This window comes from Chaetura pelagica, unplaced genomic scaffold, assembly GCF_000747805.2.
Source record: "Chaetura pelagica isolate M959 unplaced genomic scaffold, ChaPel_1.0 scaffold435, whole genome shotgun sequence".
In the NCBI taxonomy this organism is placed as follows: domain Eukaryota; kingdom Metazoa; phylum Chordata; class Aves; order Apodiformes; family Apodidae; genus Chaetura; species Chaetura pelagica.
Window position 1 is genome coordinate 221,213 of NW_009953312.1, and position 17,823 is coordinate 239,035.

The window sequence follows — 17,823 nt, forward strand, 5'->3', positions numbered from 1 at the left end:
CAGCAGGAAAAAAAAGCTTAATAAAATAATAAATGCTTGATTTTGCTCTTCCAGGTACCTACCAGTTCAGCTCTCCTGAGTCTGCACCACCTGGGACTCCTCTTGGCAGAATTAAAGCCAATGACCCTGATGTGGGCGAAAATGCAGAGATTGAGTATAGCATCTCCAATGGAGATGGATCAGACATGTTTGATATCATCACTGACAAGGACACACAGGAGGGGATTATAATTGTCAAAAAGGTTTATATTTTCTCCCTCTTTTTTATATATATACTTAGCTCTCCAGGTGTTATGGTTATTTTTCTTTTTTCAGGGGAAAGGAGAGTAGATCTCACAAAGGGTCAGGCTGCCACGGAGTCATTGTATTAGTTTTGTTCTTCTCTTTCCTCAGCAGATACCTGTTATTTTCAAGTCTCAAGGGAAATTTATTGGAATGTCACTTCACATAAGCCAATATTTCAGTGTCTGTTTTCTGTTCAGTAGATATACTCTCGCAGACATTACTTTCAAATTAGGGCTGTGAAAAGCTGGAGAGGTTCAGTTCACAGTGGGATTTGTCAGCTGAATGCTGCAGTAAGGCTCACTAAGGTTAGAGGCTCACCCGAAATTTGATGAACTTACACCTCCAAGGCTAAAATGTCTTTCTCTAATCTGTCCAACACTCAGTTATCACTGCTACCTAAAATCTGTCCTACTTTAAGTCCAGTCTTGGCGAAACTTAAGTTGTTACATCTTCTCTAATGGCAGTCCAAAGAGCAAAGACACGGGCAGAAATTTAATCCAAAATACCATTTCTGATAAATTTATTGGTTACTTATTGGTGTTCAGACTGTTTAACACTGAATACTACTTTTGTTTCTATTCTGACTGAACACATCAGTTATTCATATCTACATATATATATATATAACATATAACTAGACACATATTTTGGAAACATACATGTATTTATGTATGTGCATGTGTGTGTATGTGTGCATATATGAATGTACATGTACAGATGCATAAATGGCTACACATAATATATATGTCACATAGAACAGAAATCAGATTTCATAGTTTTTCTTTTCACTCTAGAATGTGGAGAGCGGGGACAGGTCTGGGTTGCTCTTGATGCAAAATAGGCAAGAGTAGATGGTAGTAGGGGAAGAGTAAGAAAAACGAAAATAGGACAGAGAGTACTTAAAAACTGGGATAATTTTTTCTGGTTCCTACCAATGAGATGAGACAAATAAGACCGTCAGCAACTCCTACTTGTGGATTAAGTCAAACTTCACTGTTTCTTTCCCACTTTTGCTTTCTCTGTAGATGGAACCCTCCTGGTTTTCCAGGAATCTGAACAAGTAGTTGGCAGAGGGATCATAATTGCCTTGCTAACCTATAATACTCCTTATTTTTCTTATACCTAGAAAAAACCTAATATACTCCATTTTCTCCAAGATGAATTCAATTTTAGAGCTTTTGCTCCTAAAATACTTCTGATTCAGCATTTTAAAATTTACTTATATTTCTTGTAAAGTGAAAATTTTCTTTTTTATTGTTATTGGCTCCTCAGTATCTGGATTTTGAAAACAAGATGTTGTACGCCTTGAGAGTGGAAGCAACCAACACTCACCCTGATCCTCGTTTTCTTCAGCTGGGGCCATTCAAAGACACAACTTTGGTCAAAATTTCTCTGGAAGACATAGATGAACCTCCGGTGTTCAGCAGACCCTGGTATTTAATAGAGGTAGATGAAGATGCCAAGGAAGGAAGCATTATTGGACAGGTTGTAGCCCAAGATCCTGATATAACAAAGAATGCAATAAAGTAAGTTATTGCACAATATAAAATGCTTTAGATGTTTGTCAAGCCTCACATATAAAGTGTGATGAAAGTGTAGTGTAATAGTCACCAATTGAGTAATTAAGCCCATAGGGGCTACTGAAAAGTATCAAGCAGAGAGAGTTTGTGAAGGCAAACAAAGTTAACAGTGCAGGGTATGCTTCTGAAGGACAGCCTATAGGTACCAGATGAAAAGAAAGGAGAGGTCAGCATTTATCTGGCATAATGTTCCAGGATTTTCACAAAACCATTCTACGATTATCCTTGTATACCATGTTTCCAAAGTCAAACCTATGTAAAATACTCCAAATTGTGTATTTCAACCAGCTACTACTTCATGCTGGTTCACAGCAGTCAGTTTTCTCTAGTTTCATAATCCTGTAGACAAAACATTGTCCAACAGGTTCCATAGCTTAACTATTTAGTTATCACACTGTATTAAATAACAAATCATTGCGAAAAAGTTGTAGCAATTAGAGGTAAGAGCTCAGTGCTGTGAAATTGCTGTAATTGTTAGCCATCTGCTATTATCTGCAGTGACAAACACAGCACTGGAATTTGTGTATTTACCATGCAACTGATTAGGAAACTTGAATTCTGCATTTCTGAACAAGGCTGTCATGATCTGCAGCAGTACATTTTGGAGTTGGAGCTGTGAGAGGAAGAAGAAAATAAAATATTTTAAGTAATCTATATTTAAAATTTTAATTTGACTTGATAGTGACTGGTAAGTACTAGACTAATTTAGAAAAAAACCCTGTAAAACAAGTTTTTCCTTACTTTGAAAGAACAAAGAAAAGCAAGTGTCACAAATAAGATTTTAAGAATTTCCATCTTAAACAATAACTAGTCTTAAAAGTTTTTTTTCCAGTGATTTTGATGGTACTTGTAATATCTCAAAAATATCTTGCTATAAATTGATACATAATCAACTCAATGTGTCCTTTGATGACTGAGTTCTCAAAGAAACAATTAATTTGCAAAAATATAATCTAAGAATGTTCATTTTTAGTTATTTTTCCAGCATTCATTTCATAAGCTAAAATGTAATTTCAAATATCAAGCTATATAAACTTCCCACATAAATACTTTGGTCTTCATCCAGCTCACTACCCTTAAAAAATTGTTTCTCAGTATTTGTAATATGCTGCACTTCTCAGGCTACTACAGGAAAGCTTAGGTTAATTGGAAATAAAACATTCTTGATTAACCACAGGTAACATTAGAAAACTTACAGAGGTGACTGTGACATAATCTAAAGACTGCAACAGGAGACAGTGATACTTACCTGTATAGTATCTTGACAGATATTCTGTGGATCGACACACTGACCTTGACAGAATATTCAACATCTATTCAGGAAATGGATCTTTATTCATCTCAAAGCCACTTGACCGGGAAGAAACACCCTGGCATAACATCACTGTCATAGCAACTGAAATCAGTAAGTTGGAGATCATTTATCTTGGAAGAACATTAACACTGAGAAAACACTGAATTTCTACGGTATCTAGATATATCTTGTTTCATTCTCTTATTCAGATATTATCAATAAATAGAGTATCTTTAAATGCACATCTAAAAGTTCAGTTTACTACTTTAGGATTATCTTTGTCCCTTTATGAAAAGATAATTTGGAATTCTCATGCTCAACAAAACCGTGTACACTATACATTAGACAAGTTAATTGTTTCTCTGAGAATTCCCACCAAATAATTTGGTGCAGGTGTGATACACTGGCTTTATCCTAAGCTAAGGCTTTGGGAAAATCCTTGGGAAAAATATGCTCAGGATGTACAAATAATACCTTTTTAGAATGACTGCTGTAAGCAGAGGATGAAATTATGCTTTACATCAATCATTTTAACTTATCGCAGAAATTACAACAGTATCACAGAATATTAGGGATTAGAAGGGACCTCAGATGATCATTGAGTCCAACCCCCCTGCCAGAGCTTTTGAAGCCAAGACTAGAGGAAATTCTTTCCCCTCCATTTCTGAAGCAACCTCTGGCACTAGGTCTTATATGGATTCTTTACTACTCTGTTGAACCCTTTTAGATCTCTCTTGCCTGTCTGTTCTTTCCAGACAACTGATAACAGTCACCAGAGGGGACAAATACTGTTTTTAAGGAACAACTTTTCTCCCTTTCTTCATTCTCCCTATAGATTCCCCAGGGGTCTATGTGCTTAACAGTCTGGAAGTAGGGTAATGTGAAGAGAGGAATTATGCCTCATTTTCAGAAGGCTGAAACCTTTTACTTATAAATGCTTTTTCATTTTTGGTCAAATACGGTCTCCATTTTCAATATGTGTATTGCAAGATCCATCTCCAGCAACTACTTGACATTAGAGGTGAAGCTTGTGAAAACCAGTTGATAATAACATCTACATATCTTTTATTTTATTTTATTTTATTTTATTTTAGTTTAGTTTAGTTTAGTTTAGTTTAGTTTGTTTGTTTTGGAGGTTTTTTTTGTTTGTTCATTTTTATTTTTTTTACATTTTGGGGAGAAATTTTGGTTTGGTTTGGCTTTGGTTTGGTGTTTGTGTTTGGATTTTTAGGGGGGTGGTGTCTTTGACTGACACTTTAATTGCGTCACTGATTTGAACAAGTAAATTTATTGACAGCTCAACCTCAGGAAAAAGCTTTTGTAATTAGTCATTTACTGCCCTGATGTGTGGAATATGAGTCAATAATAACTCAGTGATCTGCTTTTAATGCATATCAATTTAAATATAATTTATATTTTTTTCAAAATATATGTACCACAATAGAAAAATTTGTTTCAAATATAAATAGGGCTTTTATGCATAAGAACTGCATGTCAGTAGAAAATGAAATATATTTGTTTTAATATAATAAAAGCAAATGTACATTTTTAATGTTTATTGAAAAAAAAAAATTAGATAATTTCAAGTCTTTTCATAGACCTGGACTGAAAATCTTGGCATTGTAATATAAATAATTTTCTTGTTTCAGATAATCCTAAACAAAGCAGCCAGATACCTGTCTTCATCCGGATTTTAGACATAAATGATCATGCACCAGAATTTGCCAAATACTATGAAACATTTGTTTGCGAAAATGCAAAAGCAGGACAGGTAAACAAACATGCTACTGAAGAACTTATAATGAAACTGTCATGAAATACCATTATGAAGACTTAAATGTGTTTTACTTTGAACAACAGCAAACCAACTCACCCTCTTTATTCCTTACCTTCTACAGAAACTACCACTTGATTCAGATATGGTTTAAAAGACAAAAGATGCTGAATTTTACCCTAGTATAACAACATAGTATATAATACAAAATTGTGCTTTAAGATTTTTTTTCATTCCTAGTATCAGAAAATATTTTTCAGAACCAGGTATGCATAATGCTACAAAATCTTTATACAGGTTGATAATCAAATTTCTTTCTGGATTCTTTTAAAAGCCCTTGTTAATGTAGCTACACCTTCATAGAAAGCAGGAAAATCTTTTATTATGCTTCAGTACAGATATGAAAAATAAACTTTTACAAAAAAAAAAAAAAAAAAAAAAAGCTGTTCCCATTGTAAGATTGTCTTCCATTTGGAGTTGACTTACTTTTGGTCAAAATATATATCCCTTTCTAAACTATCTTAACAGGTCTGTAATAATCTAAAAAGTCAATAACAGGATTCATAAAGTAAATGAACTGATAACTTAGAATTGAGAAAAGATTGACAGAACTCAGAGCCAGGATATTACAGAAATCTTTTAATATTACTACCCCTACAACCAACATCTATTAATGCTAATGCCAGTCAGCTTTTCAGTTTTACATCCTGTGAAGAAAGATGCATGTTTTTCTGATTTTTAATTCTGAATGTGTTTGCCAAATAACTGGATTTAATAGCAGATTGAGTATCTAGAGTTTTTCTTTTAATCATGGGCCTAAGTCCATGCATGAGTCTCTTCTCAAAACTGATGTATTTTTGAGTGGAAGAAGAAGCTTAAAATTATTTTTGCTAGCACAAACCTCAGCGGATTCCTAGTCTAGTGGGGAAAGTCCAGAGTGGAGCTCTAAATTCATCCTTGGTCTGATTTCATGAAAAGTATGTGGAAAAGATCAGAATGTAGGATATTTTGTTTTTCCTTAGACATAGAACACTTAAAGGCTTTACACAGCTTGGGAATACAGATAAACCATAGGAAGCATTTGTGTTTTATCTTGGTGACGGCCCAGTGTTGTATGTAACATAGTACCAAGTGGGGCACTGAAAGTAGCATCAGTAGTACCTGAGACGAATCTGGAATTTCAGGTCCCACAGAATTATAGATAATGAAATTATCTGAAAGATTAATGAAAGTAAAAACTAAATAAAAATAAAAATATTATACAGTGGATTGCTGGCGTTTGCATTCCATTGTACCTATTTTTAATTCATTCTACCTAATACTGCAATTTGGGTAGGTGGGTTAGAAAGGCACAGTATACTTTGAGTAAAATCACTTGGCTTTGAAGAGATACTTGACCATTATTTTAGGTTTTTATTCAAAGAAGTCTGACTATTTGTGATGTGAACGACATCAGTAGAGGACTTGCATACCAAAGCCAATGATTACTCAAGACAAAACAATGGAAGAAATTATAACATCAGAAACATTAACAAGTAGCACCTTTTATAAAACCTGAGGTTTATGATCAGAATATCATGTCTTAAACAGTGAATAAAACTGTCAGATAAGAATACCAGCGAACACAGGTTTTGTCATATATTTGAACTAAATTTAATCCAGGCATACTACTTGTCAGTTTTCTTAACCTAGTTTCCATCTAGACTAGCATACTTCATGAAATAACCATTCATGTATAAAATGTCATTTCAGTTTCTGGTAAATTCTGTGCTTGTCTAACAACAGAGATGTCAGAGGTCCATTATATAGGCGTATTGTTATTCAGACCTCAGTGTTATTCTAACATACCAATGTCACCCCAGGAATTATTTCTCTAATTGTAAAAATCCACAAAAACACTAGATACAGAGTGTGCATCATATGTAGCTGCAGAATGTTCATCTATTTGTTAACAATTGGATTCCTCAAGACAGGGATCTGAGTTCATATCTGGACATCTACAATTAGTTGATTTAGTATTTCAGGAAAAAGATTACCTCCAGTATACGAGACTACTTTTATTTTGGTGCCTAAAAATAGCAATGAATATAGAAATACAAACTTCAATACTTTGGCCAAGGATGCCAGGTTCCACATAGCCAGGATTGCCCATGTTTAGCAGTTCTCCTATAATACAATAAAGATCATGTTGTGTTCATTTAGTACCACTGCAACTTATTTAGAGACCAGCTAAAGTAGCTGTCTTGTTAAAATCATTATTGCTTCTAGACACATCACAGCAGTGCTTCTACAGCTGTTTCCCACATCAGGAGTGCTAGACTGAGAAGATAAATACATTTAGTTAATATATATATGTGTATATATATATATATATTTATTTTTTTTTAATTTTTTTTTTTAAATCACACCAGCACCCTCTGAATCTCAGGTGCATCAGGAAACAGTCAGAATGATCAAACATTGCTCTCTGCCACCAAGTGACATTACTCATTCTCAACATTAGCAGATCTTCTAGGCTACATTCATTGTGTTTTTCAGATAGTTTGAGGAGTGTCAGAGGAAAAAAAATCCTAGTCTCTCCTCCTTCCCTGGCTCTCTTTTGTCTCTAAACAACAATGGTATGACTGAGGGTGCACTAGAGGTGCATAAACAACTGCTTTCATTAGGCTGGAACAGATTTGTTACCATGTGAGTCCTGTTCCATTGGCCGATACATTGGCTAAAAAAAAGTATGACATAGCCTTCCTCTTGCAAAATTTAGAAATCTCTTATCCTCTGACGGCATGCTAGAGCCCCAGGGACTGTTGTGTGGATGGCTCTGTTACAAGTTGTCCCATGCCCTTGTCAAGGGAATTAATTTGGAGTTTTTAGCTGGATTAGAGGATGAGTCCTCTCCATGGAAACCAGGAAGATTTACTTGAAAAGGAGACTGATGTAACTGAACTATTTGCTATTAATGATGTAAGTAATTTCACTACTCATCGATAACAATTTAAGAAAGTAACCTGGTTTGCTTTTTTTTTTTCCCCTTCCCCCCCCCCCCCCTCCACTGATGGAGGCATTCTTTGAATGGCATTCTTTCCTGCCATTCAGGGGCTCTCAGAACAGAGAAAAGGCTTGTTTCCTCATTCAGAAAGCTGGCAGACTTTTCATTAGTCTACCTCTCCCTTTTTCAGATGCAGCAGACATCACATTTTTCATGTGCCTGTTGCTGACTATTAGTCACAAGTTATTTATACATTGTAGCTGCCTTCTCTAGGTAGACACCTATTGGCTTGATTTAGTGAGAGACCCATGCTAACTGTCTGTCTCTCTTTTGAAGTAAGAATTGGAGTGCAAGGGAGGATTTTCCAACTTCTGATAAACATTCAGTCCTGCTTTAGAACTGAAAACACGTTTGTGGAACAGAGAAATGACTTGAAAACCAAACTGTTTTGCATTTCCAAACATGAGGTTTTGTTAAGTGTTAGGCATTTAAAAAGATTTCTGAAGAGGTAAACCATCAAGATCAAAGGTCTATTCAAGTTCACACATATGTGATGGATGCTGCTTTCTGCAGTTCGAACCATACGCATGTATAGGCTAGTATTGTGCCTGAATACCTGCATTTATTCAAGCCACAAGATGACAAGATGGGCATCCACTGACAGCTGGATTGCTTTTGAAACATTTTATGTGGGGACATTTGGACTATACTATTTCTTCATTCCAAAAGAAACGTAAGCACTTCAAAATCTACAAAATCATCATCCCACACACTCACAGTAGGCTGTGTTGTTAATACATTCAAGATTAGTTTCTGATTGCACCTACCAGACTGTACAGGCAGGAAAAGGGGAAAGAGAAAGAAGGGATGGGGGAAACACCAAGTTTCTCTTCCAGCATTCTCCCATAGTATTTGCATGCTAATACATTCTGATGATTGTCAAAAGCGCAGTGTCTCTCACAGTACTTCTTTCCATACTTTATTGCAGAGATAATACTGAGATTTTTCCAGATCCTTGAGAAATATTTGTAGCACAAACCCAAGTTCAATAAATTCCAAGAATGACAAAACCAGTCCTCCAAGATTGTTCTATAGTAGAAATGTTTAACCTGAAAACATATTGCATCTGTCCACCTCATCTTGCTCAGCTTTCTCCAATGAACCTTTCAAGAATCTGTCTGAAGCACACTGTTGTATTTTTAAAGTCTGTAACCTGGAGCCAATGTGCAACTGTAACTTATTTACATGAGATGCCAAGCCAGTGCACGCACAAGAGCCCATCTAAAAAGTCTCTAGCTGATGGTGACCTCTGTACTGTTAAAGACGCAAAACTAGCTTAACATTTGCTTTAACGGTTCCTATATCCCTTTTAGAGGAAGCCAATGACCCAAGTCTCCTACTTGTGTAGTTTTCCATGTCCACAAATGCAGCCTTAGGAACAGTGAGGACATGCCTTGAAGTGCACAGGGACCCTTGCTATTTCAGAATGCCCCCACTTAGCTTTTACTCACTTTCTGTCTTTAAAACATCCTGAACAACACTGAAGAGCAGGTTGTGTGTAAAGATGTCCCAGATACATATTAAGGGTATGCTACTAGGTAGTCTTTTCATCCCTAATCACTTTTTAAGAGATGAATATAAATAGCTATGCAATGGCTGAGTATAATCTGCAATCACAATTATGACAGTGGGGTAATACATAGCCTTAAAAATACAGTATACAGGGGAAAAAATCCTGCAAAACACTATTATAATTGAACCATTTCCACATCTGAAAAAAAGTCATGCCAGTGGGAAATAGGTACAAACCTTTAACAGAATCTCAAGCTTCGTCATGTAAGAAATTCTTCAATAGTTGTTTTTTTCAGTGGGAATAATTCCTCATTCATAACTCATTTTATATTGTCAAGCTGCTACAAGCACTTTGTCTGTAACACTTAAGAGTAAATTTTATTTCAATGACTAAGTTTAAATTTTCGGTACCCTTAAAAACAAGTGACCTCTAATACTTAAATGTATGCAATATGAAACTATCAAGAGTATGAGACTGTTTCTTTAAACACACAGAAGTACACATGCATATGCACACATAATCCTCACTATAATGCTGTATTTTCCAAACTGTTCTCATTCACTAAGAAAACTATGGAAGAAAGAAAAAAAATGGGAATATATTTTACCTTCCATATGTCTGATATGCTTAAAACATATTTGAGTAAAAGTAATTTTCCTGAAATAACTCTTCCCTCATAAATCTTACAATGTCAGAGACCTTTCTCTGAACTCCTGGTGAAGAGTTATCATAAGTCTATGTCCAGAACTGCTTCAAAATTGAAGAATGAATTTCAAACATGAAATCACAAAATGTACATGAAAATAGTTTGTTTTTCATATAACTGTGACTCTTAAAATAAAAATAGCAACACCTCTTTCATTTCTGCAGTGATTATTATTAACATCATTCTCTATTATTTTCAGCTGCATAACTAGGAAAAAAAACAACCAACCAACAAACTTAATAACATTACTCATTTCCTTTCACTTATTCATAATATAGGAAAATTCACCTGCAAACATCTTTTCTCATTGTTCTTTTATCCCATATTTCCTGGTGGAAGAACAACTAGTTCACAATTTATGCAGCCAATAGTTAGAGTAGGTAATAAATTGTCTTGTTTATTGTTTTTTTCTTCTTCAGCCTTTCTCTCAACAATAAGTTTTCAATGTAATTAGGTTCCTCTGTTCTTGGCACAATAGTCCTCCTCCATGTGATTTACACATGAAGGGAATCAACTGCAGATCTTGGAAACATCTCACTGATTACATCTCAAAAAGCCCCAAGATACTCATCTTCAATTTCTGGTAGCTATTATATCAGGATATTTTCTCCTTGAGTTTTTCAGCAAGTAATTGCAGAAATACTACCACTTATACTAATTCTCTCCCTTCCCTCTGATACTTTGACACTTTTTGTGTCTTTTCAAACATGTAAAAATGGGAAAGGAAAAATTTCTCATTTGTATTTGGTATTTTAGTCCTCTCAGAACTATTTTTTTTAATTATTTTTTTTTTTAGTAATATTTCATTTTTTTCCATTAAGCAATGCAAAAAGACAATTCTGGTCTTGCTTCTGTATTGCCACTCTCAGAGGCAGATTATTTTAAAAAGAAAAGCAATGGGACATTAGAAAAATGTGAACATAGTTAGAAACTCAGCAAAATACTGAACAGGCTACTTTGCCATAAACAGGGATTTGACCAATCTTGGGAAGCAGCTAAAATAAAAATAAATTAAAAATCTAACAACCAGTGATCATCAAATGCTTTAGAAGTGAAGAGACCTTAATATGTTATTATTATAACCACACTTAGAAAAACTGCAAAATCCTGCCTTCAGCGTAGTCACATTCTCTTGAACAAGGCTGATCAAAAATTGCCTTTTAAGTTCCTCAATATGTCTCAAATATAAAAAGCAAATTATATTACAAAAAAAAAGAAAAAAAAAAGTGGTTATTTTAGAAGCAGCTGCTAGGAAGAGAATGAGCCAAATTCAAACATTCACTACTATTTTGTTTTATAACAATATTATTAGCTATAACAAGAGTATACCAAAAGTAACTACCAAAAAATGGGCCAAAATACTCATTGTGCAGTATAGCACTAGCAGTGGCATGTTTCTGAATAACACAGTAAGAAAACCACTTTAATATTTTTGGTAACTCTATAAATGTATTTGCCTAATACACTGTTTCATCCTGAGAGATGCTAAATACCCTCCCAAATTTATCCTCAAGTCCCACTCAAGCTGATGTTCAGAGAAAGTACATAAGAAAAAACCATTCCTTACTTGATTAATGCAAAGCTTAAAAATTGTATCAGTGTTACCAGTCAATTACTGTATTTCTTGAAGACATCATGATGTATTTTCCCTGGAAAACAGAAAAAAAAGCCATGAAGTAAGTCTTTGATACCAAGCATCTTTGACGTCTGTAGGATATCAGGACAGTGCATGCTGGAAACAGTGAAAACCTCAAGACAGACATAGGCTCTCTCATGGCTTTGAAATAAACAATTTTGACTGCTGAGCTCTTTCTGCCTTTAAGTTGGCACACTGTAGGAACTCACCTGTACTGCATTGCAGCATCCTCACTGGAAGTCTACTCCCATTCTCAGACCACCAAGCTTTCTCATTTTGTGACTGAACTGAAACACGCCCTTGCAAGCCAAAGTGGAGTAAGGGTCACTCTCCAGTGAGATACCCACTAGGGAGTGCAAAGGACATAGCAGTCATTATCATACAGCTCTCTGGAGTTACTACAACTCATGGTGTTTGTTAACTGTTGCAAGTCATTTCACAAACCACAGCTGTTCTCAGGTAGCTTTTCCTTCCTCAGTTCTACAGCTGTTTTCCTTAGCCTCTATCAGTCTAGAAGCAGACAGATAGAAAAAGTTAAATTGCTAGCATATAGATATAGATATGTTATATATATATGTTATATATATATATAGTGCACCTATTTTTTACATTATTTGCTGCAACGGGAGAACCTGTGCAATTCAGAGGTACTTATGAAGCCTTTATTTTTCGGTCTACTCTGCTCTGACCTTATGCTGGCACTACTATCGGTCCCTCCCAGCTGCATTTGAGTGGCCTTGTTAGGGCAACTATAAATCTCCACATCCAGAGATTTCATTTAGGAGGGAGCAAGGCATTGCTTATTATTACCTCAGGAGAACCTAGTATCCTGCCAGGGCAGTGCACCAGTTTATTGCCAGGAGCAGATGCGGGGGTCTGGGAATTACATACACTTAACAACTGGTTTATACACTACTCTGTGTCATTGCTACATGAGGCCACAGGAGGTTTATGGCTCATTCAGAAGGGCAATTGCTTCTGTATTATTGCAAGATACTGAGTACAAATCAAAACACACAGCTGGCTTGCAGTGAGGACTGGCCCCTTCTCCATCCTTTGTTATGTGTTTAAAGAGTAAAACAAGTTGCTTATTATAATCCCTCCTGTGTTTACGCAAGGATCGTTTGGCTTGTGATATCAGTTTGTGTCTTCAGATGGAGTTTCACTGGATTTTTACTGGACATGAGAAGCAGACATCTTATTTCAAGCACAAGATTTCTAAAATAGAGTGAAATTATGTGGTTTTTTTCATAGCTGATACAGACTGTGAGTGCAGTTGACAAAGATGAACCGCCTCGAGGACACAAATTTTTCTTTGAGTTGGTGCCAGAATTTGCTGTTCATCCAAACTTCTCAATTGTAGACAACAAAGGTAACTGCTGACCAGTGCCATCCCTCCCACCCCCCATTCCACATAAAACTTCATCCAGCAACACTTCTGTATTCTGCTTTTCCATTCTAGATAACACAGCAGCAATTATGACTAGAAGAAATGGATACAGCCGTAGTAAGATGAATACCTATCTCCTGCCAATCATAATATTTGACAATGACTACCCCATCCAGAGCAGCACTGGCACGCTGACCATTCGCGTGTGTGCCTGTGACATCTGGGGGAACATGCAGTCCTGCAACACTGAGGCCTTGCTCCTCCCTGCTGGCCTCAGCACGGGGGCACTGATTGCCATTCTCCTCTGCATCATTATCCTGCTAGGCAAGTACTTGTGATAAGATGTTTAACTGACTAGGCAAAGATCTGTTCAGTTCCAGACCACTGATATTCGTTAACGCCTTATTCACAGAAAAGGATTTCATACTTGATGTGGTACCTCTTGTGGGACAGGGAGCTCCTATGAGCTGTTCATTACTATTCAGAATAATGTTAAAAAATAATGAGACTATCAGTGTTAAATAAATTCAATAAATTTTAAAAACTGGGGTTATTTTTTTGAGTGATGTTTTATGTTATAAACAAATCTTTATTTAGATCTAACTTCAAAATCATAATTCTGAAGCTGAATGATAAGTTTTGTACTGATTAAAAAAAGATCAATTATCCTACCTGTTTAATAACAAATTATTTATAATTTTAATACTCAGGAAATATTTAGTTCAAAAGCATAGAAGGGAAATGTTCAATTGCTTGCAAGTGGTAGCAAGAGCAGCTGATTAAATAAAGCCTGAGCACAGAAGTTAGATGGGTGAGGGGAGAGTAAAAGCATTAAAAAGATGAGGTGATATGTGAAGGAACTAGAATAAATGCTAGCTAATAACCTGGTGTTAGGAACAAAAAACCTGCAACTTCCATGCTTTACCTACCAAGAAAATGCCTCATTGTAAGTGCCATCATCTTGCCAAGAGGGCAGTGACAAGTTTACAGATGTAATTTTATGTAATTTTAAGGAGATTTTATTATTTTTTTTTTCAGTTTTTAGACTGGATTTGAGCTACCTCCAGTGAATATGCAGAGGACCACAGAGGTTGTTAGGACAGGAGCAATATGTAGGAATTATGTCTATACTGTTTGGCATAGGAAAGGAAAAGTATGAGACATGAGCTAGCCTGAGTTTCTCAAGGTGTTTCTCAGGCATAGTCTGAGAAGCAAAATTTGTAGGGTACTACTTCCAGCAGAAAATTAGTACTCAAATTCTTCCAGATCTGGCTCTCCACCTGTCGACAGGCCCTGCATCTTCAAAGCCACCCTTCATTCCCCAACATAGAGCATGAAATGTGTACCATGAAACACATACCCTTACTTGCTTACTATGAAAACATCACTCTGGTCAGCTGCAATGCTTTAGCACAGAAACACTGAAGTAAAAACAAAAATAAAAGTGTGCCTTAGGATCACAGCAATACCACACGGGACTCAGAACACACTCAGACCAGTGCTGTGCAAAACAAGTGTGATGACTTTGTGTCCCTTGGTCAGAGACCCTGGTCTTCTTAGATCTGCAGACATAGCTGAAGCCAGACTAACATAAAGCTGAAAAAGGATCTAAACAGAATTGATACTCTACAGCTGATGTGGTTCTCTGTACCTTATTTAATTGTTCAGCAAGATACAGTGTGTTAGGATAGCACTGGTGTCATCATGTCCAAAATAAGAAGGACCTATGAGAGACCTGGCTGTGAAAGACACTTCATTATAACCTTTTAGTGGTCTGCCCTACTCTTGTGTATTAAGTTCTTAGACTTACATAAGTGGGTCTCTCTGTCTCTCTCTCAAAAAAAAACAACCCAAAAAACAACCAACCAACCAAACAAAAAGCTGTAAAAGGAAAATTGGCTTCATCCTGGCTCAAACCAGTAACCAGTACAATTATTACTTGTATAGCATTAGGAAAACATTAAAATAATGGCTCTTGTATGGATACAAAGCTACAAACAAACCAAAAGAGAACAGCATTTACTTTCACAGCGTTGTACCACGTGGAAGATCTCAGTTCCTCTCTCCCTACAAGCAGCATGCTTAGTTTTTACTTTTATTCACCCGTACTTCAGTAGCTCAGAGTAAAACCGTTGCTCCTAAAACTCAAGAAAAAGTGCTCAGCACTCTTGTAATGTGTAGTTGTGCCTCATTGGCAGATGATCTTGCTGGCCTCTCCCATTACTCCAGCTACCAGAGTTAGCATCAGATTTTTAAATGCATGTAAGCATTGAATTCCTACAGAAATCAATAGCATTTAGGCACCAGAAGATATTTACAAATCCCAACTTCAGTTTTTCATCTCCCTCAATAGAGGTTATTTTATATCAATCCTTACCTCTCAAAAAGGAAGAGTTATTCAACTAATGTTTCTTAAACTAAGGGGATCATGTTTTTTTAAAAGAAACATTTAGTAGCAAAGATTGGATTTCAATTCTTGCAGTCATTGAAGTAAAAAGTAGTTTTGTCAATAATATTGACAGCTGAAAGTCTTCAGGTTCTTCAGAAGGACCTGTAGATCCCATTTTCAAAACTGATTTAAGCACTTAAGAATACCTAAATCACTGGTTTTCAAGAGTGTGAATTACTTTTGCCAAGGAGATTCAGCTACATTTGATGAAATCACCCTTAATGACTGCCAGGAAGACAGAACTTCACAAAACTAAAATAAAACTCTAGTAGAATGATACATTTTGAGACATTGTCTGCTTTTTGACTTCAGCCTAATTGTATATCTATTTCAAATGTATAATATTTTAATAATTGCTCCCATAGATTTAAAAAGGCTTAAGTTTTTGACTGCTATAAAATAATATTTTTCCTTCTTATCTTCAGCTTGGAGATAGTTTTTATCACCATTTTCCTACTAAAAATCCCACCTTAGCCATAAAATTATCCAGTTAAACAGATAATGTAGAATATTTGTTCATTTATTTAATTTCTCACTACCCATTTCTTCATTTATCCTCTGTTTCCTTTCAGTATTAGTTGTGTTGTTTATGGCTCTCAAGAGACAGAGGAAGAAAGAACCTTTGATCGTATCCAAAGATGATGTTCGGGACAACATTGTGACCTACAATGATGAAGGAGGTGGGGAAGAAGACACCCAAGCTTTTGACATTGGCACACTGAGAAATCCAGAAGCGAGGGAGGAAAGTAAGATAAGAAGAGATGTTATCCCAGAAACTATATTTCAGATAAGACAGACTGCACCTCTTTGGGAAAACATTGATGTCAAGGATTTTATTCGTAGAAGGTTAAAGGAAAATGATTCAGACCCAGCTGCCCCTCCTTATGATTCATTAGCAACATATGCCTACGAAGGAAATGATTCCATAGCAAATTCACTCAGCTCCCTGGAATCCCTTACCGCAGAGGGAAACCAAGACTATGATTACCTCAGTGACTGGGGACCTCGGTTTAAAAAACTAGCAGATATGTATGGTGGAGAGGACAGTGACTGAGATTGATAAAGTAATCTGTGACATGGTCAGTGTTAGTGGAATTCTTGTCTCCGTCACGAGATAAAGTGGCCTACTCTCTCTTGGGAATAAAAAATTTACAAAAAAATAGGTGTTGTTTTAGTAATTAATCAATAAGAAAAGTAAATGAATATGAATGATTTAGATTTTTAAAAATCTAGGTCACCCTCTCTGTCTAGAAATCTCTGATGAAATTTTTTAATGGACAATGAAAAGACAATAAAAGGCTTTTTGTGCCTTTAATAATGAGATGGAAACTTAGGGTTTTTAAATTGCTTTACATTACCTTTCCTACTAGAGTTGACAGTGTGCACTTGCATTGTAACAATCTCAAAAATATACTTTAAAAAAAGCTTAATATTACTGCCATATTTATTGAGTTAATGATTGTCAGTGTGTTGATTCATCATGATATTTTTATATATGTATATTTATATTTTTATATATTTATTAAATAAATTTGTATTTATAAAAACACTACTTAATCATGTACTTTGTTAATCATATGGAGCTGTCCAATTTTTCTGAACAAAGAAAACTGCACATTGTGCAATACTTAATTTTTGAATGCATTAGTGGTCGAAATGTACTGTTCAAGAACTATATGAAGACAGTGCTCTGTAATGGAAATGCAGTGTAGAAAAAAGAAAAAAAAAAATGAAAAGTGATTATAAATAAATGCAGTCTGCCTTGCAATGTGTATTACTATATAGCATAATAATATAGTTTCATCTTGAAACTCGACCCCATATACCTTCTTACATGAATAGGTGACCAGCGAGAGATTTTAACAGACATACGCCTGAAGATTTAAGGAACAATGAAGGTTTATTCTGGTAGATATGAAAAAATAATAATAATAATATGCCTTTAAAAAAATTGGAATGATTAAGCAAACGTCAATAAAGAAAATAAGATTTTTGTATCCTAATCTTATTTTTTGGGTTTTGATGCAGTTAGGCAAATCAGACATGCTACTAATAGCTTATCTTTAAATCAAAGCAAGGCAAGCAATAAAAACAAAGTCGTACTAATATTTTATTAAAGTTTTTCTTCCTTCAAAGAAGCTAATACATTT

The 17,823-nt window shown here is 35.4% G+C and overlaps 1 protein-coding gene across 1 annotated transcript in view; it reads left to right on the forward strand.

Moving 5' to 3' along the window:
* CDH9 (cadherin 9, type 2 (T1-cadherin)) overlaps window positions 1-17,065 on the forward strand; it is a 65,944-nt gene extending 48,879 nt beyond the window's left edge. Inside the window, exons 5-11 of the mRNA XM_009998079.1 lie at window positions 55-242; window positions 1,558-1,811; window positions 3,134-3,270; window positions 4,809-4,930; window positions 13,089-13,206; window positions 13,297-13,548; window positions 16,246-17,065. Coding sequence (XP_009996381.1) covers window positions 55-242; window positions 1,558-1,811; window positions 3,134-3,270; window positions 4,809-4,930; window positions 13,089-13,206; window positions 13,297-13,548; window positions 16,246-16,727 — 1,553 coding nt within the window. The 3' untranslated portion in view covers window positions 16,728-17,065. The remainder of the gene's footprint in view (window positions 1-54; window positions 243-1,557; window positions 1,812-3,133; window positions 3,271-4,808; window positions 4,931-13,088; window positions 13,207-13,296; window positions 13,549-16,245) is intronic.
* The last annotated feature ends 758 nt before the right edge of the window (window positions 17,066-17,823 follow it).